We start from the raw sequence: 26,687 nt of genomic DNA on the forward strand, positions 1-26,687 counted from the left end.
CTGGCCCAGGACAGGACCCCACAAGGGGTTACCTGATCACCTCCTGCACCAGCACCGTGTTCATGGACTCCTCATAAAGCAGTGGGTATTTGCGGATCACCTCCTGCAAGTCCATGGGGGCAGGCAGCTTTGCCAGGATGTCCCTTGAGGTCTCCTCCACGAGCTGGAAAGCAAGCAGCAAGCAGGTGAGTATCCTGCCGGCCGCAGCCGCTGGGAAGGGAGAGAACCACCACCTGGATGGCAGTGCCGTTGGCTGGAAGGTAGCGTGGCGCTGGCGTTGCTCCCGTGGAGAGCCGGTGTTCCTGTGTGTGCCGCTCACGGCACCGCATGGATGGGAAGGGGGCACCCACCTCCTCCCTGCTGCGGCCGCGCAGCGTCAACATCTTGGGTTGCAGCTGCATTATGGCCCCCAGCAGGGCAAAGGTCTCCTTCTGAGCAAAGGTGATGTTGGCGTTCTCATGTAAACCAAAGAGCTCCGGGCTATCGTTGAGCGGCAGGCTTCTGATGTACTGTAGGTACCCCTGGAGAGGAAGCCACAAGGGCTGTGAGGCAGACGGCAGGTCTGGGAGCCGCGGAGCTGTGGTACCCTTTAGGGCTGCCATGGGCCTGGTCAGAAAGAAACAACTAAAACCAGGGCTGCTTGATGAGCTTAAACCCAGCAGACCGCAAACCTGCAGGCGCAGGTGGAAGCTACTCCTTGTCTTAGGGCTTGAGATTCTGACTTTTACACAGCTCCTTGTCTCCTGTTCAGCCAGGAAATGTAACTCCCAGCTTTGAATCAGGGGCAGCGGCTGATGCAGAAGGGGACGCTGAGGGAGTTGCAGCTCCTTTGAGCCAGCTGTAGTGGCTGAACAAAAGCTATAGCCCTAGTTCATGGTTTGACTGGGGAATTAAATCACACTTGTGTCAAAACAAATATATTCTACAAGAGTGGACAGCTTGGCAGTGAGCCTCCTGTAGTGGCCTCTGCACAAAGCTCTTCAGGCACTTTAGGTATGTGACATCAAAGTGGTTCAGAGTATAACTAACTGCCTTCAGATGGGGAATTCTGGCAATAGCTACAACTTCCTCCTGTGCACATGGACAAGATTTTCTTCCTGTTGCTTAAATCAGATGCAGCTTCCCGAAAAACGCTGATGATCCCCAGTTTCTTACAAACTTATATTCCCCCAGGGAAATGGAAAAGCTGTGGGTTTCAGGGAAAAGTACAACCCCACTGTACTCCGGTGACATCCCCGCCCAGATTTATGAAGCTGCGTACCGTTACTCAAGTACTTACATTGAGGTCTGAGGAAGTATTGATCTGTTTGTAGATCCCAGACTCAGAATAAGCAAACTCCGGAATTAGAACCTCCGGCTTGTAGAAGTCTTCCAAAATATTCATGATGCAACGCCTGTCCCAGTCATCAGTCACGCGGCCGCCGTAGTTGATCTCCCCAGCCGTGTACTTCAGAACCTGTGAGGGACCCCACAACGGCTGTCCGTCCCGTGCACGCTTCGTGAGCCTGCTCTCTGCCCAGGAGGGGCCAGCTCACACACCCACCTTGTACGGGATGTCTGTGTATTCACTCAGGAACATCTCTAGTTGGCTGATGCAGATGCGGAGGTCTCCATCTGTGAACTCATAGGGGATGTTGAATCCCAGAGGCCCAAACTTCCTCCTCTCCAGCATGTTCCCGTGGAAGAAGCAAAGTGACAGCAACAAGGATTTAAACTCTGTGACCTGTGGGAAGAGAAGCAGGGAGAAGAGGTGCTCAGCTTGGGAGGAGATGTTGTTGGATGAGGTAGGCTCCTGCTGGGACCTGGTGGCAGGGAGAAAATGACATGCGCCAACTCAGCGTGGAGCCCAGAGAGGTAGAAACCTCAGACAAGCTGCTGCACTAGGGAAGGTTATGGGCCTGCTCCCTTGCTTAAACAAATTTGCAAGTGTCTTCACCAGGTCTCCACAATACTGTTGCTTCTCTTTCTCATATTGAAACTTCTAATTGGTTCCTCACGGAGTAGGTGTAGGCTTATGAGAGCTGCCACCAGCCCTCTTCTGGCATGTGAGAGCTCTAGGAGAGAAGATCTGTACCCAAAGAAAAGCAACGGCTGGGGGAGTACGTGCATAGGAGCAGGCACAGACTGGGAAGCAGAACCTGGGCCTTCCTTACCTTGGAGCAGGAATTCAAGAAGTCATCGCTGAAACTACTGTATGACTTGAGCAGGTTGGCCTTGACCCCACGGGGGGGCTCAATGGTCACCTTGGAGCTGTTCTGGAGGATGGACACAGGGAAGCGGTTGCTCGGCAGACTGGTGAGCCAGAGGCGGAAGTCCTGCTGCACCTAGAGGGTCAGAAGGCAGTGAGTGCTCCCTGCACCGATGCCCTGGTTTGTTGGGGAACTTGTGGGTGGGCTGGAACTAGGTCTGGGCTCCTCCTGGTGCTCCAGTCTCCCTCTCAGAGGGGAAGCTGCCGGGTAAAACAGCTCAATGGAAGCCTCCAGTTGCTGGAACCCCAAGGCTGAGTGTGACACCAAAGGGCCCAAAGACTGGAAACCTCAGCAAATGGCTACAGCAGTGGCAAAGCTGCAGTCCTCTGTGAGAGGGGAGATGCAAATGTCACATCCCCCTGCTCCAGTGGCCACCAGGTGAGGTGGTTTCCTTTGGTTCGCAGAGCAGGAGGAACAGGGCTGCTTGCAAAGCAATGCAGCTGGAGGAGGAGATCCGAGGGGGGCACAGCAACCTGCTTGCTGGGCAGCAGAGCCACCCTGTTGTGTGGGGTGGGAACAAAGGTTTTCCTCAGCCAGGGGGTGGGCGTCACCTTGTTGGGGTTAATGCCTTCGATGAGTCTCTCCAGTGAAGGCATCCAGCTGGGGGCCAGGTGGCAATTCTGGAAGAAGACCCAGTTGCCCTGCTCCATGGCGCTCTGCATCATGGCTTCAGCACGGGGGCCCTGAGGGGGCAGATGAGAGGAGATCAGGCCCCAGCCCATCAGGCTGCATCCTGCTGAGCTGGACAGGGAGAATGCCGCTGGGTGGCAGGACCCCTTTCCAGATCGATAGCCTGGCTTTGTCCCTGGGGTGAAAGTGAACCACCACCACCTGCTGAGGGTGCAGCAAGGGCCCTTCACAGCTCACCGAGTCTGTGGGCCGTGGTGTGGGAGGGTGCAATGGAAGAATTCGGGATGGATTCAGGAAGTTGGAGGGCTCTATCAGGGGAAGAGCTGCAGCCCTCCCTGATGAATTGGCTCCTCCAGCTAGCAGAATATTGGACAGTGAGGGCCCCAGGGCAGGAGGATGCTGTCACTGTCCTGCAAGAGCGTTTGGCCTCCTTGGAGCCAGGTGAGATCACAGGGGTGCTAGCAGGACAGTCCTGCCCCGGGTCAGCACCAGCAGTTTACCTGGCCTTGGCCCAGAGAAATGGCAGAGAGCTTTTTGGAGAACTTCATCTCTTCAGCAAACTTGTAAAGGTCGGCAGCTGGGTCAGTGCCTGGGGACAGCACAAACACGAGCGGGGTGGTGGCGCTGGACTCCCTGAACACGACGGAGAGGTCGGTGGTCTGCAACACAGACAGCTTGTTGTAGCGCAGGGACTGTAGTGGGAGCGAGCGCCATGGCTGCGTTGTGGCACCACGCGCAGCACTGCCTCCCCCAGCCCGACCCCCAGCTCCTCTCTGTGTCCCCAGCGTGGTCCTGGGGGCTGAGGCCAGGAGCACGTTCAATAAGGGCCTGGTACAGCTCTCCTTTGGGCAGGGTTACGGGCAGGGCAGTGACTACTTTCCCATTTGCTGTTTAAACTCTTGTACACCTGCACTAACTGCTCTCTCCCAGCGCAGTTTAACTTGTGGACAAGAGGCAGGATATCCTTCCTCTCAGACAGAAGTATTCTCCAGCTTTGGGGGCTCTGTTGGTGCAGCCCTAACTCTATGTCTGGAGAGAGGCACGAGCAGCTTCACTGCAACTGGGAAATGCTGACGGCCACTTTGCAGCCAGCTTGAGGCCTCCTGCTCTCCTCCTGGCCCCAACATTGCTTCCTTCTGGCTGGTACCTGCGGCTCAATGAAGGTTTGATCCAGGTTCAGCGCCACGAAGTCCTGCATGGCATTGGTGATCTTATCTCCCCGCAGACACCGCAGAACCAGCAGCCTCTGGAAGGCATCAAGCCCAGCATCCCACTTCTGGGGCAGGGGCTCTCTGCAAAGCAATTAGATGTATTTTTTGGGGGGGAATGCGTCAGATCCTGCAGCTTCTCAAGAAGCACCCAAGCTACCTGCAAGAAGCCACGGGGTTTCAGGAGGCTCAAGGACCATCCAGCCAGTTGGCTGAGGTTGTTGTCCATAGCTTTGAAACCGTCAGTGGCCAAACCAGAGCCACAGCTGCTTCTGGGCTCTGCCGTGGGCAAGCAACAGGGCCAGAAACCCAAACCCCAGCCAGGCCTGCACAGGCAAGCTCTACCCTTAAGGAGACAAGACAATGCCTCGTCTTCTCCCTTGTGTGGCACTATGAGTGGAGCTGGCTGGATCAGCTCCTCGTGCTCTCCCAGGGATGCCATTACATGCCAGGTGCAGTACAGCAAGATCAACAAAGCACGCGATACTTGCCTGTGAGGCTCAGGGCTGTCAAAAATGGCCCTGAACGCTTGAAGATTAGCTGCAAAGTCATCTGCAAAGCCAGAGAAGTTCTTCAGGTTGCTCAAGGCCAGGATGTCTCCCCACGCTCGCTCACACAGCCAGTCTGGAGCTGGGTTCTCCCGCATCTCCTTTATGGCTCCCCCTGACAGCAGGTACCGCCACTCCTCCTGGGAACAGGTCAGGGATTGCAGCTTACCTGCCTGGACCCGGAGCATGTGGGTTCACGCCACGTTTCAGAAACATTCTGTAGCAACTTTCTGGCCGCCTCTCCGGCCAGGGGAGTGTGTGGAGGCGTAAGTGAACCAGAGGGTCTGGTGAGATCAGTGTTGCCATTCAGTCGCTGTTAGCTTTCCTCTGTGGTGCTGCAGCCTCGAATCCCTGCCTGCCCCTTCTGAACTCACTAACTTTAGCAGCAGACTGGCAGAAGCTGCAGTGGTTCAGGCTAGGCAGCCTGCATATAGGCACAGGGAAAGGTTTGAGCTCTTGAATGAACAGAAAAGCCCTAGGTTTGCCCACCAGCCTGTCGCATCCATGCCCAGCCCCAGGGAACAAGGGTCCTTTTCCATGCCAGCATGCTAAGCGAGGGAGCTGACCACCTGGGCTTGAGCTGCCCCGCAGGGATCATATTCAAGGACTGGGGTGACTTGCTCACCGTATCAATCTGCCCGTCATTCATCAGGATCCGCGCACAAAGCAGGAAGGCAAACATGAGCTTGTGCTTCTCAAAGAGGCTACGGCACACGTTGCTGTACAGACTGAAGGTGATGTAGTTGTTGATGTTTGTGATTCGCTCCTTCACGGTATCTGGAAAAAAGGCAGCAAGCAGACAAAGGTGGTGGGTGAAGCAGAGGGTGCACTGTCAGTGCAAGGGTGCTGTCAGTGCCCGGTCACAGGGACACAGCCACTCTCTGCCTAGGAAGAAGAGATGTTGCCCTCAAACACAGACTTGGCACAGAAACCCCTGAGAAAGGCTGTAAGATTCAGCGTGCCATCCAGATGTGCCAGAGGTTTCCTGGTGTGGGTGTGTGATCACTGCATGGCAGAGGAAGGGCTCGGGACAGGTGTCATACCTGGAGAAAGCAGCCCCCAAAGGGGTGTTTTCTGCAGGTGGATGAAGAGGTGCTTGCCTCTGCTCTTGCTCAGGAGAGAGCTGGCATGGAAGAAAGCGCTGCCCCAGCACCGGGAGAGAGTCACTGCACCACGGCAGGCTAAAGGGGCCCAGCCACCACGATACCCCCTTGCCTAGCATGCACGACCAGGCAGGGGAGGGCTCCTGCAGCCTGACAGCAGCAGCCAGAACCTGTGCGTGGAGGCAGCTCCCTGAGAAGCAGAACCACACCATGCCAGGATGGCACGCAGCTTGTGAGTGGCACTAACACCTCTCCAGCCTGGTCAGCCGTGGCAGCAGAGTAGTGGGGAAGCGAGTGGAGGGCAGGCTGAGCCCACAACTACCCTGCTGTGCGGACACAACCACGGGCAGCTCTGAGCCATGCCGAAAGCCGAGGCAAGTGGGCACGTTTGCCTTTACTCTTTAGGGCCCTAACTTCTAGGCCAGGAACATGGTGTAATGAAGGAGATGACGTTTCAGGCAGGCACCTGCTCTCTTGGAGTTACTGATCCCCATGAGGAAGATGTTGAGGAACCACTCCAGTGAGTACTGGTACATGGGGTCCACATTGGACAGGTCTGAGACACAGAAGTAGAGGATCTGTGTGCGGACAGCGACAGGTGCGTACTGCAAGCGTGTGGCATTGATGTCCTTCTCTGTCTGCTCTGCCACCTTCATCTTGGCCTGAGGGACACAGGAGACATCACGGTTTGTGCAGTGCTGGCAGGCGATGTGCAGCTGCAGGGGAAGAGCACCCCTATCTCCTACCTGGATCTCCCCTGCCTTGAGCTTGGATGCTTCCAGCACTTTGATGAGCTCCAAGTCATCTACAGGGTTTCCTTCAGAAGAGCTGAGCCGATACAGGATCTGGTCTTCTATCTCCTTCAGCTCCTGATGCATCTCAGCATTGCTAACAATCAGCTGGTTTCGAGCCTCTTCTAAGTCAGGCCGCTCCTCAGCCACCACTTGTCCCAGCAGCTGGTCTTCCAAGCCACTGCACCAAAAGCCACAGGGACGAGGGTAGGGACAACAAGCCCAAAGGCTTGAGGACAGTGAGGAATGAGGCTGAGCAGCTACAGGAGTAAGCACGTACCTGGGCGAGAGGGTGAAGTTGATGAGGGTGAGCTTTGTGGAAACTTCGGGACTGTAATGAGGGTTTGGCAGGTTGGTGGTGATGTACAGCTTGAAATCCTCATGGTAAGGGATCACCGTATCCCCCAGCTTCAGCACTGTGTTGCCTTGCTGTTTGTAGGTCTGTGTCAGAGAGACAAAGGCAGAAGGGCTGGGACACCTACCTCTTGTGAGGGAAGGCACCTCATTGTGTCCTGGGCTCTGTGGTGAGGAGAGAGCCTTAAGAGATGGGCAGAGGAGCTCAAAGGTGCCTGGAAGACCCGAACGCCTGAACCTATATTCCACATTTCATGGCCCTGACTGCCAGGCACAGAAAAAATGCCTGCTGGCAGGAGACTGGGGTGTGAGGGAAGCTGCCAACGCATCGGAGCCCTGGCCAAGACATATGAGCACTGAAGAGGGAGCACTCAGGTGAAAGCTGCCTGCCCAGGGAGACCTGCAAACCCGCCGAGTCCCATTGCACCCAGGGCAGGAAGCCCCCTTCCAGCCTGGCCACCACAGTCACCCCTCACCACCGCAAGATAAAGAACCTGTTTCAGCAAGACGGGCTCGAGGGCTGGATCCAGCTCCTCGCCGACGTTCTCCAGCAGGAAAGGCTTCCCAAAAGTAATGGCTTTTTCCAGACTGCAGAGAAAGTCCCGGTCGCTCAGCTTGGCCACCTCCAGGCTGTTCACCTTCTCCTGAAAAGCAGCAGGAGCAGGCAGGGATGGAGAAGAGCACGGTGCTGTGCAGGTGTTCTGCTAAGGGCTCCGTTCCCACCATGCTGAGGAGATGAAGGGTGTATGGGGGGAATGGCACACCTGGGTCCTAACTTTGAGGCCAGGCCTGCAGCATGTTCGCTGATGGGATGTTTGCTCAGGTGTGCAGGCTAACGCTCAGTCAACCAAGGGCATCTAATCCCATTTCTGATGCGCCTTGCCCACCCTTCACATGCGCTGTACACCTCTTGCTGGGCAGATTTAACTCCCCAAAGCAGCAGAAATTATACATCTTCTTGCTCAGCTAGTTTTTTTGCTATTTTGGCAAGTTTAGCCCACTCACAAGGCATCACCAGACACTACACACAGCCCAGCTGGGCAGCAGAAATGGCGGGGGGGAGGGCGCTCAGGAAAGACTCCTTCAGGCAGCTCTGCCTCTGCAGAGCCCTGTACTGGCAACTCCCGCTTCATCTGTCTGCAAAGTGAGAGCAGGTGGGTGGGAAAAAGCCCATGGGGGAGCACAACGGGAGCAGCTGTCAGTCTTCCTCGTAGCCCTTTAAAAGGGCAGTGGGTCGCCCTCTGGAGGGAGAGAAGAGGCAGTGGCCTGTGTTCCCAGCGGTCTGGCAGCAGCTATTGTGCTCGTGAGTTGGGTAATATCACCCTGAGCCCTCTGTCCTAGAGGCTTTAAAGGCTGTTATGGGTCATGCTAGTATTGTTCTGTTTTAGGGTAATGATGAAGAGTGTAAGGTTCCCAGAATCAGAGGCCTCACTTGCTTACAAAAGCCCAAGCCTGCTTCCCTGTGCTGATTTCCCCAAGCAGGGAAATTCAGCTGGGATGAATGCAGTCCCTGCCTGGTATTGGAAGGGCCAGGCTGGGGCAGTAGTGGGGGTTCTGGCAGCTCTGCAGCACAAGACCTGAGGCTGCTCTGCACAGCTCCTAGCAGAAAGCTGCTTCTCCAGTTCTGCAGGCTTGGCTTTCTGCCCCACAGCTCTTACCAGGTTCTTGATCCACTTGTTTGCTTGTCCTTGGGGATCTATGTAGTGAGTCCAGCGCTGGGAGAATTGGGTTATTACCCCGTTCTCCACAGACAGGGTGTCATTGGGTAAGCCAGCAATCTGTTTGGGAAGAAAAGTCTGTTTGCTGGGAATGCTTTGAAATGTGGTACAACTCATCTAACGTTTCAGATGCTAAGTGGCCTGTTCTCCCTTTAATGTGTGTGCCTGCTGTGAGTATGTTGGATTGATTCTTGGGCCCAGATTCAGGGAGTTCCAAGCATTTGGGCTCTGTTTAGTCATCCAGGATGGTAGCTGTGATACGTAATAGGGCCTATCCTGAGAAGCTCTTACTACCCTGGTGCCTGTGTGCTAGTGCTTGTGGCTGGGTGGGGGATGATGGTGGGATGCTGGTACTGCAGAGATGCAGTTCTGCCTGAAAAGGGGCTGAGCCACGGGACAGAGCCATGCTTGTGGAGTTAGGCATAGGCATGCTATGGCCAGGGCTTTGCTCTAATGGCGCACTACATAAAGCATAAACCCAGTGCACTGAGGTGTGTGATGCCCCCAGAGCTGCTGCTGCTGCCCTGGATGCTGTTGGTCCTCTCCTGCTCGTTGTACAAGGAGCCCTGGCAGCAATTGTTGAGCTGTTTGGTTTGGAGTCTCTCCTCTGGTACAGTAGCTCCCAGTGAATTGCACGCTGAGTGTTTTAGCCTTTGCTTGAGGCAGACCTATCCCCTGCATCTTCAGTCTGGGGTGTTTGTCTTTTCTGCAATTTACCTGCCAGGAGCGGATTTCCACGGGGTCTCCAAGTGTGCTGATCAGGTTTGGTTCCTTGGTGTGAGGAATGTTGTTTTCTGAGAGCTGGCTTAGCCACTCCTTGCACAGCGCTATGCGGTAGTGTCCCTGCCACAAGAAGCACAATCAGAGCTGTTCTTTTTGTAGCAGCTATTATATTGTGTGCATTTCATTCTCCTGTTTCTGTTCAAGTGTGATTCTGTGTAGCCTCCAGCACGAATGGAGAGATCCAGGAGGGATATTGCATCCTTTTGCCCTATTCCGTGTGCCCTGCTTGAAGGGATTATGGTGCTACAGCTTTGACCTTGCTCAGAGCACACAGTGAGGATGTGCTAGCAGACATCCTGTGCAACGAGGTTACCAGAGGGGCTGGGAAGTGCACCAGGTTGCACCCTGCTTTGGGGTTAAGAGCTGACAGAACGTGACCTGCAGCCCATCTGGCCAGGAAAGCAGAGTGGCTACTGAGCCCCTCGCAGGAAGCACTGCACACTTACTGTGAAGGGGCCCAGGTAGGCAACAAAGCCAGCCGCGACCAGCACGTCCCCAGCAATGTTGTTGATCTTGTAATCCAGGTTCTCGACGGTGTCCTGCCAGCGCACCTTTTCATCGGCCAGGTTGTTTATAAGCTGTGGGATAAGTTACACGGGTGAGAGCTGCTCTGTCCTGGACCTGCTAATCTCTGGGTAATACTGCAGGTGACTTTAGGGACCAGAGGTGCCTGCATATCCTAAATTCTGTCCCCAGCTTTAAGCACTTTGTCCTGGGTGTACTGGGATGCTCTTGGCTGTCCCCGGAGCCCCGCTGCTAGCTAAGAAAGCTGTGGCATGGGGAAGCTTAGCTTCACCAACCCTAATGTGCTGCTGAGATCTGGCCAACCAGCTCCAACCTAGTATTGCCATGACCCGCAGGCTGTTGGAAGTGGCAGGCACAGGGATTTTCAGCACTGTGCTCCTCGGCCTGAAATCCTGCTGTCTCATATAAGCAGGAAGAACCTGGTTGTGTCCCCTACCGTATCAGCACGGTCCAGTCTCTGCTGACATTGCTCACACTTCATCTCCAGCTCTTCCTTCTTGGCTATGCAACTCTTGTACTTGGCTTGCAGCACGGCAATACCACTTTCAACATCCCTCAGGCGTTCCTTAGCTGCCTCAAGGACCTGCTGAGTGGCACGCAGGTCCTCTTCTGCCTCCCGCCAGGCTCGCTGAGGAGATACACAAGCAGACAGTGGATATGCTGAGCATGTGGCCAGGCTCTTCCCCGGAAAGCCAGAGATCTTAGAGCAGAAGCTGGTTTGGGGAAGAATTTTTTTTTTTCCCCCATAAGGGCACTAGCTGGAACTGAGATCCTTCCCTGTACACAAAAGGTTGACCTGCTGAACTCTAATGTCAGGTTCTGCAAGCCCAGAAATAAAGACAGGTGTGAGGAAGACTTTTCTGTATAGCTCCAAAAAAAACAGCAGCCTGTGTGAGCCTACACAAGTTCAGGATGTGGCCCACTGTTGAACAGAAGGAAAGGTTCCTCTGCTTGCCCCAAAATAACACAGAAAACACTCGGCTTGGAGAGAATTAAGACTGAAGCACAAGTGCAATGTGGGAATGACTCTGGAAGCACAGGATTAACTCTGTTTCAGTGTGTCCTAAGCTGAATTCGTTAAGCTAATGGGCTTTTGGGCCTGGTGGCTTTGCCAGGGCTTGATCTGAGTGTAAGCCCTGACTTGTACAACACAGCTGGTAACTCTCAGCACTGCCTGCAGGAGGGGACTGCTAGTCCTGCATTCCCTAACACCAAGAGCAACCCAGCCATGTTGCCTCTTACCCGCTTGGGCTCCACGACCTTGGCCACAAAGTGGTACTTGTGCATGGCACGCACCCACTGGCAGATGGAGGTGCAAGCTTTGGAGACTTTGGCGATGGCGGCTGGCTGAAACTCCTTACTGTCGATGTATGGCTGGATGGCCCTGATCACGGTGTCTGCAACGTTGTCCTGTGAGGAACGGTGGGAGACAAAGGAGACTGGAGATGAGGGTGCCGGAGATCTGACTGAGGGAGGTCAGAAAAGGCTTCTCACAGTGACTGCAGTCTGGTCCAGGACCTGTCAGGGTGGTTTAGGCATCACGCTGGAGTGAGAATCACACTGCTGTGTGCTGAGGCCTGGGAGACACTGCTGTAGGGTTGGGTAAATCCCTTCCCATCCCATGTCAGGATTTCTATCCAGCTCCTCCAAGCAGAAAGAGCAGAGGGAGAGAAGGGGAGGACCTGTGTGTCTGGGTCCCACTGCCCAAATTCATGAAGAGCAGTCAGCTGTCATGAGGACTTCCAGGCCAAACACATCCCCAGTGCTGCTGAAGGGTGTTGCCTGGAAGGAGCTTTAGGCTTCACTGTTGTGAGGAGGAGCTGTGTAAGGCAATACCTGATCCCTAGTCACAGATTCCCTCTGTCACCACTTACCTTATCATACTTAAACAGGCTATCCAAGAACTTCCCAGGGTCCTGAAGAAGGGCCCTGCCTGGCTCCCAGTAATCATCCACCTTGGAGCCCAGTTTTTCTCCTGCCACTTTTTTGGGCTTGATTTCTTTCATGATGCACACTGCTTCAATCACCATTTTCACACCAAGGGGAGGCCGCTGCATTGCTCGTACCTTAAATCCAAACAAAGAGAATGGGTTGGCCTGGTCCTCAGTGAGATGGGGTGCTCAACCTCCTCCGGACCAGAGGAAGGACACCTAGAGGATGCAGCACACAGGCAGGCAGGAGAGGTAGTATCAGAAGAAAGAGCTGATTATCACAAAGAGCATGGAGAAAAATGTGAGTAAGCTGAAAAAGCCTGTCCTAGTGCTCTGTGATGGGTATTTACAGGATGTAGGTGTCTTAATAAAGAAGCCAGAGCTGTACAGCCCTGGGAAGGGGGCAGTACAGACACAGGGCATGGGCAGGCTTTCTCCCTTGCTCTGAGGGCTCTTGTTTGTCTTGTATCCCACCCTGGAAATGCTGCAGGGCCTGCGCCCTGTGGTCTGCAGCAGTTGTGGAGAGACTGATGGAGTCTTTCCTCAATCAGACTGGTAGGAGTGCTGCTAGAGAACCTTTGAGACGGATGTGGGAAGAATAACTCCAGCTTTGTCCCTTCTAGTGTTGGCCACCTTGCCATGTTCGGCCAGAGACGCACCCAGACCTTCTTGGACACAGTCAACAGAGGAGCACAGTTTGTGAAAACCCTTCAGCTGGTCTACCCTCGGGCAGAAACCCTTTGTGAGAGTGACTTTGACTGGCTCTTTGACTGCCCTGAGACAGAGCAGTTCCTTGAGTGGTTCTGCAAAACAGTGGGTGAGGAGAACGTGCTGAGCCCAGCTGAGGTGCAGGCCTACGATGCGCTGGTGGCTGCAGGCAAGCCCATCCTGGAAGGTGATGAACTTGAGCAGGCATTGCAGAAGTGTCACCGGGTCCCACGGCTCCCACGCGTGATACCAGAGGCTGAGGGACCCTCTCTAGAGGCCCTGGAGCGGGAGGTCCAGGAGCTGAAGGACTATCGTGCGCGTCAGCTCTGGCGGCACAACAAGCTGCAGGTTTGGGCAGCCGGTCTGCAGCAGGAGCTGAGCTATTTGCAGAAGGAGGAGAAGGTGGTGAAGCGGGCCTTGAGGAAGGCTCAAGCGGACCTGGAAGTGGAGGTTTTCCAAGCCAGTGCTGTTCTGAACCAGATCAGCGAGGTTGCAAAGCAGCTGGTGAACTGGCACAGGGAAGTGGACAAAGACCGGTCACCAGCGATGCTGTACGAGATGGACCTCAGTTCTTACATCGAGCTGGAACAACTGTCGGCAGATGTGTTTGAGCAGTTCTTCCAGCAGGTCCTGCCACGGACTGCCCACGCTCCCGATGCTCAGGGGGCAGATGTGCAGAGAGAGAGCAGTCTGCAGGAAAGGCTGGAGGCTTGGACAGAGATGGACTTAGCCTGGGAAATACTGGAAGGGAGACAAGTAGCTCTTTGTCCAGAGTGTGCAGAGACACAGCAGGTGGCAGCAGAAGAAAGCCAAGAAATAATAGTCCAAGGCTCAAGGGCAGAACTGCTAGCAGAGGGGAGCAGTGGGAGTGAGATGCTGAGTATGGGGGATGCGGAGAAGAGAGGTGGCAGCCAAAAAGCCCCAGAGAGAACAGACACCAAGCAAACAAGGGTGGTGAAAAGCCTCAGGACCAATGTAGATGAGCTATCAGGGAACCAATGCAGTTACTGGAAGGAGCTGAAACAAATGGAGAACGCATATATCTGTGCCCAGAGGGAGGTTATAACCATGACAGCCAAAGTGGAAGGCCACAGTGCTGCGCTGCAGTGGGCCCAGAAGACTCTGAAAGCTATCAAGGAGAACAAGGTAGGGTCAGTGCTCCTTCCCAACCACGCTCGTTGTGGCGCGGTGTGACTGTGCCGCAGCAGTCCTCCCACCAGATGCTGGAGCACTGCAGGTGTGTGGAGTCTGCGGCTGGGCTAGGCAGCGTTAGCAGCGTGCCCTGACACTGCTCTCCCTCATCTTCCCTCACACAGCGTGCAGTGGAGGCCCAGCTCCAGAGCCATACCCCCATGCTCCAGGAGCAGCTTTGTGCCCTGCGCTGTGACATTGCGCACACCCATGCCCAGCAGCTGCTGCCCCTGCTGAAGGCAGCAGCCTGCCTCTTTCTCCTGCCCGTCCTGCAGGCACAGCTCAGCCTGGAAACCGCTCGCCTGCAGGACATTGCCCAGAGGCAGGAGGAGGCAGCGGCGTGGCTGGCGAGCCAGCACAGCCGCCTGGATCTGTTGGGGCTCCAGCTGAAGCAGGAGAGAAAGGAACTGGACCAGAAGGCTGCTTGGCTGAGAGAGATGGAAACTCTCCTGAAGGATGCCCAGACCAAGCTGCAGGAGTATCACAACTATTTCAAAGAGGCCGACTCCTCTGTGAAGGGTTGTGCACGCACACAGACAGAGCCCAAAGACCTCACCACCATGCGGTAAGGACCTGGATATGTGCGTGCATGGGGAACAAACTCCACATGGAGGAGGTGGCATGGGAACAGGGAGGGCATCTGGCTTGATACAAGCTACCAGGTAGTGCTCCGCTACCAATGCAGACCACTCCGACTTCTTGGTGGTATGAAATTCCCCAGGAGATGGTATCCATTTCTTCCTGGCTGTCTTAGGGTGATGCAGTAAAACACAGGCTTGAAGAAGGGAAGGAGTATGGAGAAAAGTTTTCCTAGGATGAAATGTAGAGGCACATCTTCAGGCATGAAGAGGATGAATGAGATGTGCCAGTGGGAAGCAGAAGCTGCTTGGAACTCCTCTGGCAATGCAAATGCTTTCTGCAGTTGGATGCCCTGCCCTGATAGCGGATTCCCGGTCCTTCCTGCACTGCTCTGCAGTACCTGCTGTTGGTGTCTGCCAGCAAGGAGTCCCCGACTATAAAAGCTCAGCTCTTGAGTCAGCTTGGCAATTGTCCTCTATGGTGCTCTTTCCAAATCCTCAGATCATGGGCTGCTCATAGGGAGTGGCTGTCCTCTCACTGTCATGTCATGACCACTGGCATCCTACTCCCATAGCACACCATCCCCCTGAGCCCTGTTTTTCCTCAGTGCTGGCAGATGCTCACACCTCTGGCTGGCTGTCCCCTCCTGCAGGCTCTGGGACGTGCTGGTGGGGCAAGATCGGGATGAGCAGCTCTCCTGCAGCTATGAGGCCATAGCAGCTTGCAGTTCCCAGTTGGTCAAGGATCGGAGGGCACTGGAAATACAGCTGGCAGCTCCTATGCCCCAGCTCCCTGCCCTGGAGTCTGCCACAGAGAAGCTCTACCGGCTGCTGTACAACAACTCCAACCAGCTGCAGCTTTGCTCTCCGGTAAGCGAGGACCTCTGGTTGCCTTCTGTTCTTCCAGGATGGCACAGGGCTGCAAGTCACAGCTGGCTGTGCCATCCTTCTGGGCCCACGTGGGTGGGTACTTACTGCATCTCACCCTACTAAAGGGGAAGAGGATGGCCTGATCCTTGCCTTGTACAGAAAGCTACACAGTGAGGCAGTGGCTGAGCTGGTCAAGAGTGATTGTCATTGCATGGGCTCTTAACTATAGAGACTAAGGTGACAAGGTGGCCCAGTAAGCCACATCTGTTCAGAGAGGCCTTGACCTGGATATAGGTGGAGGTGAGGATCAGGCAGGTAGTTTGTTTCTGGTGGACTGAGATGTTCCAAGGTTGGGAAGAAATCCCTTCTGTGCATTCAGATGCATTTGCGTTCTGCCCCTCAGGAGACCACTGAACTGACGCACCAACTGATTGCTATGCAGGACACGCTCTACCAGAAGTTGACAGACCTCCTGAGTGACTTGAAGGTCAAGCGCAGATCTCTGCAGAACCCTATCCTGCAGGTAGAGCGCAACCTCTACATTTATTTTTTCTGCAGTGAGGATCGGCTGAGAGAGGTGGTGGAGGAGCTGGAGAAGGAAGCGTTGGCTTCCTCCAAGAGGCTGCTGATGGAGCTGCCCAACACAAAGGAGTAGGCCAAAGTGGTGCTTTCTCCTTGCTGTAGAGGTGGTGTTCTCTTCTGGTTGGGCTGAGCCAAAAATCTTGGACTGGGAGAGATCCCTGGTGGTCCTGGCTTTAGTGGCAGGTCGTGGTGCAGCAGCTAGGCTTAAGATAAGCGTGGGGCTTAATCCTTGAATTTTCCTGAAACCAATGGGTGGGTTTGATGTGTAAGAAACTGAAGCATCTTGTGAGTTGGTATTGGAAGCTCTGAATAGTTATGAGACTTTCCACACCAGCTCTGTAAGAGGATTGGTGCTGGGGGGGAAGTGGACTGACACTGTGTCTTTCCCAACCTTCATGGGGAAAAATTGTGCATGTTTTGTGGGGAATAAAAGTCTGTTATTCACAGTTGCAGAGCAATAAGCCTGTTGTTCTCCTTCATAGCTGTCATACCCTATGCAGTGAAAACTCATACCTTATATCTACCAGCACCATTCCTTGCTGATCACTGTATTTGCAGCTGACAGTTGTTGAGGTTTCTCTAAGCTATGGGTATGGACTTTGCCACTTCCCACTGCAGACTCAGGACCACCTTCTTTTCTCTGACCATCCTATTTCAAGCCAGATTTCCTTGAAGTCAGTCCCCTGGCCCTTGCCTCTTTCTCTTTTCTGGTGGTGGATCCCCATTCTAAAGAGCTTGCTGGCTCAGTGTGCTGCTAGATCTATATCCATGCCATGCAGTCAACACTCAGGGCCACATCATAGCATGGCCTGCCACTTACCCCCATGGACAAGGACAGCCCTGCAACTGACTACAATATGACTTTCTCTGTAAGACAGGGAAGTGAAAAAGAGGTGGCTGGTGGAGGATGTGTAGATGGACAAGCAGCCCACTGCACAAGCCCAAGGGAAAGGATGGAGATGCTGAAAAAGGCTGTGGATACTGCAAGCTTATAGAAGAGGGAGGAACTGCTGCAAAGTACTGTTGAGATCAGCTACAGCAAGAGCAAGCTATGTGCAGTGCCTTGCCAGCCTTGATGCACCTCAGAGATGTCCTCCATGAACACAAGCACCTCTCCCCCCGCCCCCCCCCCCAGTCAGTTACCTCTGTAACATCATTTTTGTTTAGCTTCCTCAGGCTGGCCAGAGCAGCATCTAGGGCTGGGAGGGCTTCAGCCAGGTCCTTCTGAGCATCGTCTGCAATGGCTTGGGCTTTCTGGGCTTTTTCTTTGGCCTTCATCTCCTCAGCCTGCACAGCATTTCTTGTCTCTTCGGCCACAGCTGTGTCTACCTGCAGCAGCAAAGACAACCTCAGAAGCATGGCTGGAGACAGCACCTATTTGGTGCTCTGCATTGCTAGGTAAGAATCACAGCTGTCCTGTCAGGTCATGTGTTTTCTTCCAGCAGGCACATGCTGAGGCCTAGCTGCTCCAATCTCCAGCAGGAGATTGTAGAGATGATCCATAAGTTCCAGCTCTGCCTGCCCTGGAACAGTGTTAGCCCTGCAGGAATTATCTGCTCTACCCATTTTTCATGTTAGCATAGGGAATGGATGTGACAGCAAGTGCATAGGGATATGGAGGAACAGGAAGATGTGCTGAGGCTTTTGTCTCTGTAACTATCACTTCTGCCTGCCCCTAAGGATTAAAGCACTACCAGGAGGTGCAGAGGGGATGTGGAATATAGCCAAACCTTATTCTGTGAGTGGATCAGACCACCTCTAGGAAGTGTGAGAGATGAGGAAGTGAAGACTTGTGTGTTGCCCCCCCCACAGAGTTGTATGGTGTTTGTGTCTCAATCTGGCCATTCTACAGTGGGAGACAGGCAGGGAAGGGAGGAACACGAGGAGGGAAGATAATTGAGAGCCCACAGAGGACAGTTCCCTTTTCTGCAGTGATATGAGTGGCTGTGTGATGGTCTCTGAGCTTTGGGCTGGCAGGAGCAGGCTGTAGCTGGATCAGCTCCCTGATGTTGGGATGCACAGAAAGGAGATCTTGCATGGGCAGCAGTCTGGTTTTAGAGCTGCTCAGGCCACCTCGGGACTGAGTTAATAGTAGTCTGTGTCTGTGAAGAGCTAAACCAGGAAAAGGAGCTGGTAGTTTGGTTTCCTGCTCCACTAGGCTGTGGTTTCATACAGGGGCACATGAACCATTGCTTCTGCTAGCAGGCTGGGAGGTTGTGACTGGTACCCACCAACAGCAGGGCAGGGTCCTCAGCAGGAGGCTATTCTCCCTGGTAGTGCTGTTCTGCACAAATACCTGCTGTACTAATCTGGGGCCCTTACGCTTTCAGATCAAGCAGAACTTTATGCAATCCCTGCAAGGCCTCCCTGTGTGCTGTGCAAATCTGAGCAGTCAGATGTGTAAATTGCAGGGCTGCCCAGCAGCAGTACCTGCAGCTGTTCCATAGTTGCCAGCATGTCCTTGGCTGCCTGTGCCAGGAGAGGGCGGGCGGACTCCAGCTCCTCCTGCATCCTCGCTACATCCTCTGCTGTCTGCTGGAGCTGCAGGAGCAGAACAGAGTGAGAGCCCCAGGGAAGGTCTGTGCTGCCCTGGTGGGTGCTCTGTGGGAGGCATCTCACTGCATCTCTGCAGCTTTAAAATCACTGCTCAGAGCAGTGGTTGTGAGGGACAAACCTTGTCCAGGCCACTTCTCATCTTCTTCCTGGCTGTCCTCAGCTCCTGTTTCTTCTTTCCAATCAGGGAACTGAAGATGCTGAGGAAATCAAGGTAGCTCTTGGGAGTGACGTAATTGTGTCTGGCCAGCTCCGCCAGGTACACTTGACACTTCCTTGCTACACTCTGATGAATTTCTACACACATTTGAATCTACAAGGAGAAAGGAAATAAACAATCTTATCCAGAACTGCACATTACGCAGGCCTATGAGGTGCCCATAGAGAGCCCAGGGCTAGGATTACAAAGAGCTTATGTACACATTCACAGCAGAGCTAGTATGTGCACGTGGGCTTCAATGACACACAGCAGGTAAGAAATGAACATGGCCATTTCAAGGCATCCAAAAGCTAACTGAGTCTGGATTTGAATGAAGCAATTAGGAAACATTACTACTACTAGAGCAGAGGACTTTTCTGCACGTGTCTTGCAGCTGTTGCCCATCTGCGTACATATGGAGAGGTGGCACATGAGCATACAGTTGTGCTCTGTGTGTTGAGTGTAGCACCTACCATCCCATTAACAACTTCAGTGCTGGCACCAAGATGTGGAATCTGCTGCAAGAAGGAGGAGGCAACACACTGCAGAGCTTCAGCAGGCCACTCATTAAACCAGTCAATGGTACAGCAGTTCACGAGAGAGGGGAACTGTCTCAAGCGTGCACGGAAGACTTCTCCAATAGGGCTGGGTGGAAAGACATGCCAAAAAAAATGTTATAACTACCTATAGATAAAAAGATAAAGTAGATTTCCTACTTCCCTAGAGCAATCCTGATGTCTTACAGCATAAGAAGGAAGGGGGTATACCTGGGGAGGGAGGGAGGGAAATAGGGAATGGAAGTTTAGGCAGTATTCCACCATGTCTACCATCCACAGATAACTTCTTGGAAGTCCTGGTTATATTCTGGAATGATTAAGATGGTGGTGGGGTGATGTTTTCTAGGTCCCTGCCTAGGGAGAATATGCAGGAGGTAAGAAATAAAACAAGATTTGAAGTCCATATCAAGAGATGGACTATAGAGATCACATCACCAGACCAAAATAATGGCCCTGATTCTTCTACATGTACATGTGCTGAGACCACCCTGTATTTTCATGCAGCTTTTCTGCAGGCAAGCAGGTAAACTGCTCATGGACTACACACTGCATTCATGATTAAACACAGTGCAACTGGACCCCAAATTTAAGCAAGGTATTTTTGTAGCAAGCACCTCAATGGCACATGAAGGAAGGAGGAAGCTTATATTTAACCCTTGAGCTATACCTCATGCACAGAACCATGTGGATATTGCTGCGAACCCGTCCTGTGTATGCAGCCATCAAGTTGGCCTTGGTGGGCTGCTGCCCTAGTTCTCGCACAACAGGCTTCATAGCTGTCATGATCTGTTCTTGATCGTCAGGGCTGTAAATGTTGGGAACGTCACCTGAGTTGAGCAGGTTGTTGATATCTTCAAGGAAGGATTCATTTTTAATCTAAGTAGACGAGAGGGGGAGGAAGAGAAAAAAAGCAGTTTCCTAAGTCATCAGAGAGTCAGGTTTCCACATGCCATGTAGATTACTTGTGGATAAATACAGACCTCAGCCTCTGCTAGAAGAAATAATTTCTGTGGTCACTGAGCTCCAGTAAAGCATGCTCTGTCTCACGGCCAGGATTTACAATTGAACAGCCATGTTCAGCCATTTCAGGGGTGGGGTGTCTGGGAACAAGTACTCCTTCTGCTCATTCACTGTTTTTTTACAGATAAATAGCATTCAGGGTCTAGCTCCCTGCCTCGTCATAGTGACTCTAAGCAGGCCCCAGTTGACCGTGTGCTCTAGGTCTTTGTTCCTCCAGCACAGCAGAATGCTTTGCCATTAGGATAAAGCTCATCGGTACAGGAGGCAGAGTAATTGTAGGGACGTGTCAAGTCTGTGGGATGATTCCCCCTCCAGAGATACACTTGCCTCTCTGTCTTTACTAAATCAGTCATACACAGCATCCATCTACTTGTCTAAATGTACCCTCCAATGCCCCCCCCAACCTTCGCCCACATATGCTTCTCCCTGCAGGGAAAAGGATGAGTGAACAAGCATTTGACAGATGCTTATCTCACTGCTTAGGGCACTGCCAGAAGCAACCTGGTTCCTATGATAATGAAGACAGTATAAAAGCCTATTGGGAGCATAACCATGAACTCCAGAAGTTGCCTTAGTCATTAGGAAGCGACACTTTACAGTAACAAGCCAATGTTATCCTGGATCAAGCTCCTCAACCCTCTTCAGGGGCATTTCTTGAACTTGGAGGTATATTCCTGACTCCTCATGAGAAGGAATCAATCATGCTAACACTCCCATACCTGTGTGTCTACAAATAGGAAGGTTTTGGGTAGACTTTCAAGGCCTGCTTTCATCATGATCTTCTTCATGTCATCTCGCCATTCAGTCATGTCGTAATTTTTGGACAATTCTATCTGGAAACACTCATAATCTGCCCTAAAGGAAAGAGAAGTTACATCCAGTGGAAGTCTCCTCTTTTGTCAACCCTGAGCATATCATGGACACAGAGGAGAAGACCCAACCATGTTGTTTTCCTACAGAGTGCTAAGCACACATCTGTCCTTGAACATCTCTAGCTACCCATCCAAAAATATGTTTTACTCACAGTAGCAATACCTGAGCTAGATAGGAAGCTGAAATATAACTTCATTAGCTAACAGCATCACACTGTACATGTCCAACTGCAAACCCTTACACAGAGCCTCACAGTAAAAGAGAGCAATTCACCACTTTTTTTTTTTTTTTGTGATGTAGCACTTGGAGGACGGTGTGCCAGGGCACCATGGCTGTGTTTTCTGTGTTCACATCCTATATTCAGGACTGGAAGAACTTTCTTCCCCAGCCCAGTTCCCTGGCTCCCAATATTCACAGATGCCACTTGCCAGGCTGTCAGTGTCACTTGATCATTTGTCACTAGGAGCTCCTGTCTTTGTCTTCCTGCTGCCTGGCTCCAAGGAAGGAGCCCCCCCATCTCTCCCAGAACTATGCTACACAGGCCTTTGAGTTGATGTGGACTGCATTGTATTTGCTAATTTGCTGCATGCACACAACAGTAACTGAACTACCAGCAAGCAAAAGTCTAATTTTTCTGGTGTAGATGTGCGTGTTAACTGAGCCCTAGCTCTTGACTGTTGTATCTGAAGAGTCAGCAACCTCAAAAATGTGCAAACAGTAGCAGAAAGGGCAGGAAAAGAGAATCTCTGGAGGCAGCCCCGATGGAGCTGCTCCACTTTATGTGAATGGAGCCCATCACTTACATGTGAGATGCCAGCCTGGTGAGAGACTGCCTCCCACTCCCCCCAACACCCAGGAGAAGAGCATTCCCTGGGGCCTGCCGCAGGATCCGGCTGATTCGGCAGATGTGCTGCACTGCATCCATGAAAAGCTCCAGCCTCAGCTCTGTGGTGTGGGTTTGATTGTACTCTTCCAGGTAATCCTCAATCACAATCTTCAGCTGCAGGCAGAAACAGACACTTATGGCCAACAGATAAAAGCAATCAGTGGTGGGGAGGTGTGACTGTAATTGTGTGTAAGCACAACCAGCCCTCTGGGAGGACAGAGCCTGGTGCTCAGGGGGACCTGGGAGCAGCTGCCTCTGTCAGCTGCTGCTTGGGAGCTACCTGTAGGGAGGTGACGGCTGTGTTCACTCCGTGTTCCTACAGGAACTGCTATGGGACCAGGCTGAATTTAGCTGGTGGTGGTGGCAGCAACTGCTGAATGGAGACCTTAAACTCAGGCTAAGTGACTACAGTTTGCTGTTCCTGATGATGCTGTTTACCTGGAAAAGCAGCAAGGCACGGTTCAAATTAAAGCAGCTTGTGGCTGCCTGACCTGTACTGTTCCAGGGTCTGCATCTGGGAGGGCTTCCTGGCTCTATAGCTGCCTCCTGCTGCAGGTCCTGCGGTCAGGGCAATAAAAGGGCAGGTGCTGGAAGAATAATTGTCTATGGCCAGCAAGGTTGAGAAGTGCACTCCTCTTGTGGTCCAGCCATTGCACAGGATAACCATATAACCAGTGCCCCCTGATTTTTCCAGGGCTCTCTGTAACAGCAGTCTCAGGGCAGAGCTGATGAGACAAAGATATCCAGGATTTGGTCATACTCCTTCAGCACTCTCGCTGTAAACCTGGGCAAGCAACATCAGCCAGAATTGATACAGCACTGAGGTCCCTGCCTAGGTGACCAAGTCCTTTGTACATCAGGGGACTGTGCAGCAGCTTGGGAAGTCTGGCTGTCTCAGCTGGGCTCACCTCACTGGGGGACAGGCCTACAACCTTTGCAAAAATGATTAGAAAGCTCAGTTAATTATCGGTCCTTGTCACACAGCTATCACAAGAGGGGAGATGACAGGATAATCATCTGTTTCTGATAATGAGCGCAAAACACTACTCATTGCCTTTGCTTAATTACCACTACCAAACTATTCACAGTATCTTCTCCAACAGGGAATCCAGCAATAACATTAATTAGTTGCAAAGGTCAATTGTGAAGGCTTTAATGGTAAATGTAGAATTGTTGGGGGTAATGTGCCATTTCTTTCCAGCAAATTTCACTTTTTGTTCCTGAGTAGGGCTTATTTGGGAGACTTTGCATAGCAGACTGCCTCCAGGAAGGCAATGCAGAGACAGCTTGTTCCACCTCAAATTCCCATCTGTACCAAATGCAACCACTAGCCATGTCTGGGGTAGGATTTCACAGGAGAGCTTTGGGACGATGTATGATTCCAGAGACCTTCAGTTCTAGCAACCCTATGGTTATTAATTTTTTTCTTTTTGTTTGCAGAAGACTTGGAAGATGTGAACATAATTCATACTGTCATGATTTCTTAGGATCGTTACCTTTTCCTGGCTGTTGATTTCTTTGTACAGTCTGATATGGGCGTCTCGTTCCATGAAGTCGCCAAACAGAACTGGCTGGGAAGGGACAACCTCCTCAAAAGTGGTGCCTAGTTCCTCCATCATGCTTTTCATCAGGTTATCAAACCAGGTCTGGTCCTCTTTAGTGACCAGGCGATCAGAGAAGACCCGACAGCTCTCATGGTACCACAGTCGCAGCAGGTGTGATTTGTCCTGGTAGGAAATCCCAGCAAAACACCCTCATGAGAGAAGCAGAGAAGTGTTAAAGGCCTCTCTGTCAGGAAGGTTGGTTCCTGCCAGGCACATGGACAGCCCCACTCCTACTAGAAAGCAGCTGGAGTGGAGAAGAACTGTGCAGAAGAAGCTGCATTCCCTTCTCAAAAGCAACTCTTGTCAAAACAGCTGCTCTGCAGAAAGCTCATTATAGCTGCAGTTAATACCCTATTAGTCCATCTGCCAGGGTTTCTTTGAGAAATTTAAGTCTCGTGTTTGTCCTAATCCTTCCTTCAGTATGACTTAATTTTTTACTGTTTTCACGAGTTCTCGTATTTTCTGGAAAAATCCTTCTTCTATTCAGGTGTGGCACAGAACAAGATCCCCAAGTACTTTCTGTGATAAATCAACACCTACAGGCTAAGCTGGACCTACAGAGCAAGGTCCACAGGAGAACTGAAGGGACAGAAGCCTCCATTGGTGTAAGCTGGTTTTGCAGGACAAAACCTCTGTCCCTGCATGGTCCCATCTGGTCCCCTACGGCTCTGTCCAGCCCTGCAGGAATGAATGGCTAGGCTGGGTGGCACTGACTCCCCATGGCCACGCACCTGACAGATAACACACCAAGGAAGGCTTGGGGTGGTCTGTGTACTGCCAGTACTAGGCGATATAACCAAAGGGAACATCACTAAATTCATTGAACAGTACAAAAATACAGTTTCAACAGGAAACTGAGTTTGGACTGAAACATTCCTGTTCTTCCCGAGAAGCACGACTGTGCTGCTGAGAGGACTGACCTCGATATTGCTGGACTCAGCCATGAGCATGCCCTGGAACACCTTGGAGAGGTCCCTCAGGTTAAAGGTGTAATGTGACTTGGCTGGTGTGGGCAGCAGCTGGGATGTGATGGTCGAATACACACAGATAGTGGCATCAACCAAGGGCTCATTCAAGTCTTTGACTGCAGGTGCTCCAGCTGCAGAGACACAGGAAGGTAGAAAGGATGTCAAGGTGGCAACTCTGAGACAAGAAGGTCCTAGCAGTGCAGACAGATGGCACCAAGTGGCAGAGGATTTGTTGCTAGGATTTGACCAGAACTGCACTTTTTCCCCCCTGACTTCCTATATGGAGACTGTGTGGGGCCCTGACAAAGTCTCAGCTCTTTGCAGTGGAGAACTTGCCAATGAGTTTCCCAACCAAATCGGAATCAGACCTGAGGAGGGAAGAATGCATCACAACAATTCTGCAGTGTTAAGAGTCTGTGCACCCCATGGAGAAAGGAGATGCTGCCATGCAGGTAATGGTGCTACCTGAAACACTCAGGTTTTCCTTCTCCCTCTTCGTACTCCGCCAGTGTAGTCTCAGATACTTTTAAGCTAGGTGTCCTTTTAGCTAAACCACCTGGCAATTCACTGAGCTCAGCAAATGCAAAGTCTCTGAGGAATGGCTAAGGGATGACTTCTTATGTGATAGTGGCAAGATTTAAACATAGCTGCCAGTTTCAGAGCACACAATAAATTTCTCAATTCTAATCAAGTTCATTACCAAAACTCCTGTGGAAGGGGAGCCCTGTGACACTCTAGCACTTCACGCTTTTTTGCATTATTTCCAAAATTCTTTAATTTTCTTTTAAAGTGAAGCTAGACACTCCAGTGTGTTCCTGAGCTCATAGCCAGGTACTGGCACTTGTGAATACTGCAAGCACTCAGAAAGCTTGGCTTTGTCTTCCCATAGCCCACTATTCTCACTCCTTCCTACTGGCAGATTTGCAGAGGAGGACACATTTGCAAAGATGATCCTAAATTCCCACCCTGTCAAATATAAGAGGTATACATTTCACTTCAGATGAACCCTTTTTTTCTGTGTGGCTGTAGCACCATGCTCAGATCCTCCCTTCTCAGCTGTCCACAGGCTGCAACAGATGGGAAGTAACAGAAGGCTTAGCTTCTGCAGAAAGCTGTTGTCTGGGGAAGTGTCTGCCTGCCGAAAGCACAGGTAAACTGCGCCATGCTGTGCCCACCAGCCTGTTCAGTCTCTCTTGTGTCTTTCTGCTCTTACACACTGGATCTCTGTAACTTCTTTCTCCTAGGAGTCCAGATAGGAAACCAAGACAGAACACGAGTTCTCTGCTTTACTTGTGGAGGTGAAGAATATCTGCATCATCTATCACAAACACAACTCTCTCTGGAAGGCACAGGCTATGGAATATCTTATGAAATTCTTAGAGTCAAAGTTGAAGTTGGCTAGTTTGGCCCAGAGACTAGTGTATGAGTTCTCTGCCAAGGCTCAAACACCAGTTTTTCAAAAGCATCTTCAAATAACTAATGCAAGTTCCAGCTTCTAACCCTTTGATTAGATCACAAATATTAGTTTCTCCCCTTTCTACATCCATTACCATTGGGCTGACTTGAGATAACGAGGAGGAGGCTTACCCATCCAGCTGCCAAGGATGGTGGAGAAGATTGTCTTCTTGCTGCTGTCCTCCATCTCCGTGAAGGAGAGGTAATTGAAATGACGTGTGAGGCGTGGAGTAACAGCATTCCTTCCCCCTCCAGGAGGTCCCATGGCACAGACAAAATTAATATCTACCAGCTTCTTAAAAGTACCTTGAGGAGTATAAAAGCAGGAATGAATGCTGAGCCAAAAACCCTCGCCACAGATCTCCCCAGAAAGTATGTGTATCTATATCAACAGGCCAACTCTTGCCAGGAGTACTGGGCAAAGATCTGTGTCGTACCGATTTGTTTCCTGTCGTACCAGCCCTGGTGGTCCAACCACTGCCGCAGCAGCTCGATGGGTGGCTGAGCACCGTACGCCTCTGGCATGGGCATGTTCAAATCATCAATGAAAAATATGAAGTACCGCCCAACTGGAGGCCCAAACACACCCTTCCGCCTGTAAGGACAAAAAGATGCGTAAGGACACAGGACAGCTCCTATTGCGAAAGCACTCCTAACTTGTCCCAAAAAGCAGCTTTTCCTCTAGATGCTTCCTGGGTCAGCAGTTTCAGTTGTCTTTACACTTACGCTCTACACACGCCTTTATATATGGGCCTTTGCATGAAAAAGATCTACAGCAATGTCTGAGACATGGGCTTCTTTGC

The 26,687-nt window shown here is 52.0% G+C and overlaps 2 protein-coding genes and 1 long non-coding RNA gene across 18 annotated transcripts in view; 2 read left to right on the top strand and 1 right to left on the bottom strand.

Moving 5' to 3' along the window:
- Window positions 1–26,687, bottom strand: part of DNAH1 (dynein axonemal heavy chain 1) — a 78,265-nt gene that overhangs the window by 2,547 nt on the left and 49,031 nt on the right. For 11 of the 12 annotated variants that reach the window (XM_083795806.1, XM_083795815.1, XM_083795811.1 and 8 more), the window contains 31 exons: window positions 26,322–26,479; window positions 26,017–26,190; window positions 24,382–24,560; window positions 23,354–23,584; window positions 21,775–21,971; window positions 20,818–20,953; window positions 19,746–19,954; window positions 18,995–19,166; window positions 18,444–18,635; window positions 18,200–18,310; window positions 16,913–17,098; window positions 11,784–11,975; window positions 11,152–11,319; window positions 10,346–10,537; window positions 9,831–9,962; window positions 9,319–9,444; window positions 8,542–8,661; window positions 7,378–7,527; window positions 6,810–6,970; window positions 6,485–6,710; window positions 6,205–6,400; window positions 5,261–5,412; window positions 4,579–4,775; window positions 4,027–4,171; window positions 3,380–3,538; window positions 2,801–2,932; window positions 2,154–2,324; window positions 1,544–1,723; window positions 1,280–1,456; window positions 351–521; window positions 33–163 (listed from right to left, as the gene is read on the bottom strand). In XM_083795806.1, the coding sequence (XP_083651932.1) occupies window positions 33–163; window positions 351–521; window positions 1,280–1,456; window positions 1,544–1,723; window positions 2,154–2,324; window positions 2,801–2,932; window positions 3,380–3,538; window positions 4,027–4,171; window positions 4,579–4,775; window positions 5,261–5,412; window positions 6,205–6,400; window positions 6,485–6,710; window positions 6,810–6,970; window positions 7,378–7,527; window positions 8,542–8,661; window positions 9,319–9,444; window positions 9,831–9,962; window positions 10,346–10,537; window positions 11,152–11,319; window positions 11,784–11,975; window positions 16,913–17,098; window positions 18,200–18,310; window positions 18,444–18,635; window positions 18,995–19,166; window positions 19,746–19,954; window positions 20,818–20,953; window positions 21,775–21,971; window positions 23,354–23,584; window positions 24,382–24,560; window positions 26,017–26,190; window positions 26,322–26,479 (5,223 nt within the window). Of the gene's footprint in view, window positions 1–32; window positions 164–350; window positions 607–1,279; window positions 1,457–1,543; window positions 1,724–2,153; window positions 2,325–2,800; window positions 2,933–3,379; window positions 3,539–4,026; window positions 4,172–4,578; window positions 4,776–5,260; window positions 5,413–6,204; window positions 6,401–6,484; window positions 6,711–6,809; window positions 6,971–7,377; window positions 7,528–8,541; window positions 8,662–9,318; window positions 9,445–9,830; window positions 9,963–10,345; window positions 10,538–11,151; window positions 11,320–11,783; window positions 11,976–16,912; window positions 17,099–18,199; window positions 18,311–18,443; window positions 18,636–18,994; window positions 19,167–19,745; window positions 19,955–20,817; window positions 20,954–21,774; window positions 21,972–23,353; window positions 23,585–24,381; window positions 24,561–26,016; window positions 26,191–26,321; window positions 26,480–26,687 lie in introns of those variants that run through there. The other variant, XM_083795808.1, reaches the window with a different exon arrangement.
- On the top strand, window positions 108–16,522 carry LOC310880274 (HAUS augmin-like complex subunit 3). 5 transcript variants are annotated; one of them, XM_083795824.1, is made up of 6 exons: window positions 7,472–8,195; window positions 9,909–10,019; window positions 12,464–13,694; window positions 13,865–14,304; window positions 14,971–15,187; window positions 15,591–16,522. In XM_083795824.1, the coding sequence occupies exons 3-6, from the start codon at window positions 12,480–12,482 to the stop codon at window positions 15,840–15,842; spliced, it is 2,124 nt and encodes a 707-aa protein (XP_083651950.1). In that variant the 5' UTR covers window positions 7,472–8,195; window positions 9,909–10,019; window positions 12,464–12,479; the 3' UTR covers window positions 15,843–16,522. The 5 variants fall into 5 exon arrangements, with proteins under 5 accessions (XP_083651952.1, XP_083651950.1, XP_083651951.1 ...); XM_083795825.1 differs by having other exon boundaries at window positions 7,472–8,186; XM_083795826.1 differs by lacking the exons at window positions 7,472–8,195; window positions 9,909–10,019 and adding an exon at window positions 108–185.
- Window positions 24,574–26,687, top strand: part of LOC310880275 — a 35,154-nt gene continuing 33,040 nt past the window's right edge. Inside the window, exons 1-2 of the long non-coding RNA XR_014571578.1 lie at window positions 24,574–25,579; window positions 25,674–25,727. This is a non-coding gene — a long non-coding RNA (uncharacterized lncRNA). The remainder of the gene's footprint in view (window positions 25,580–25,673; window positions 25,728–26,687) is intronic.

The sequence above is a fragment of the Anser anser genome (assembly GCF_964211835.1).
Source record: "Anser anser genome assembly, chromosome: 12".
Classification (NCBI taxonomy): Eukaryota; Metazoa; Chordata; class Aves; order Anseriformes; family Anatidae; genus Anser; species Anser anser.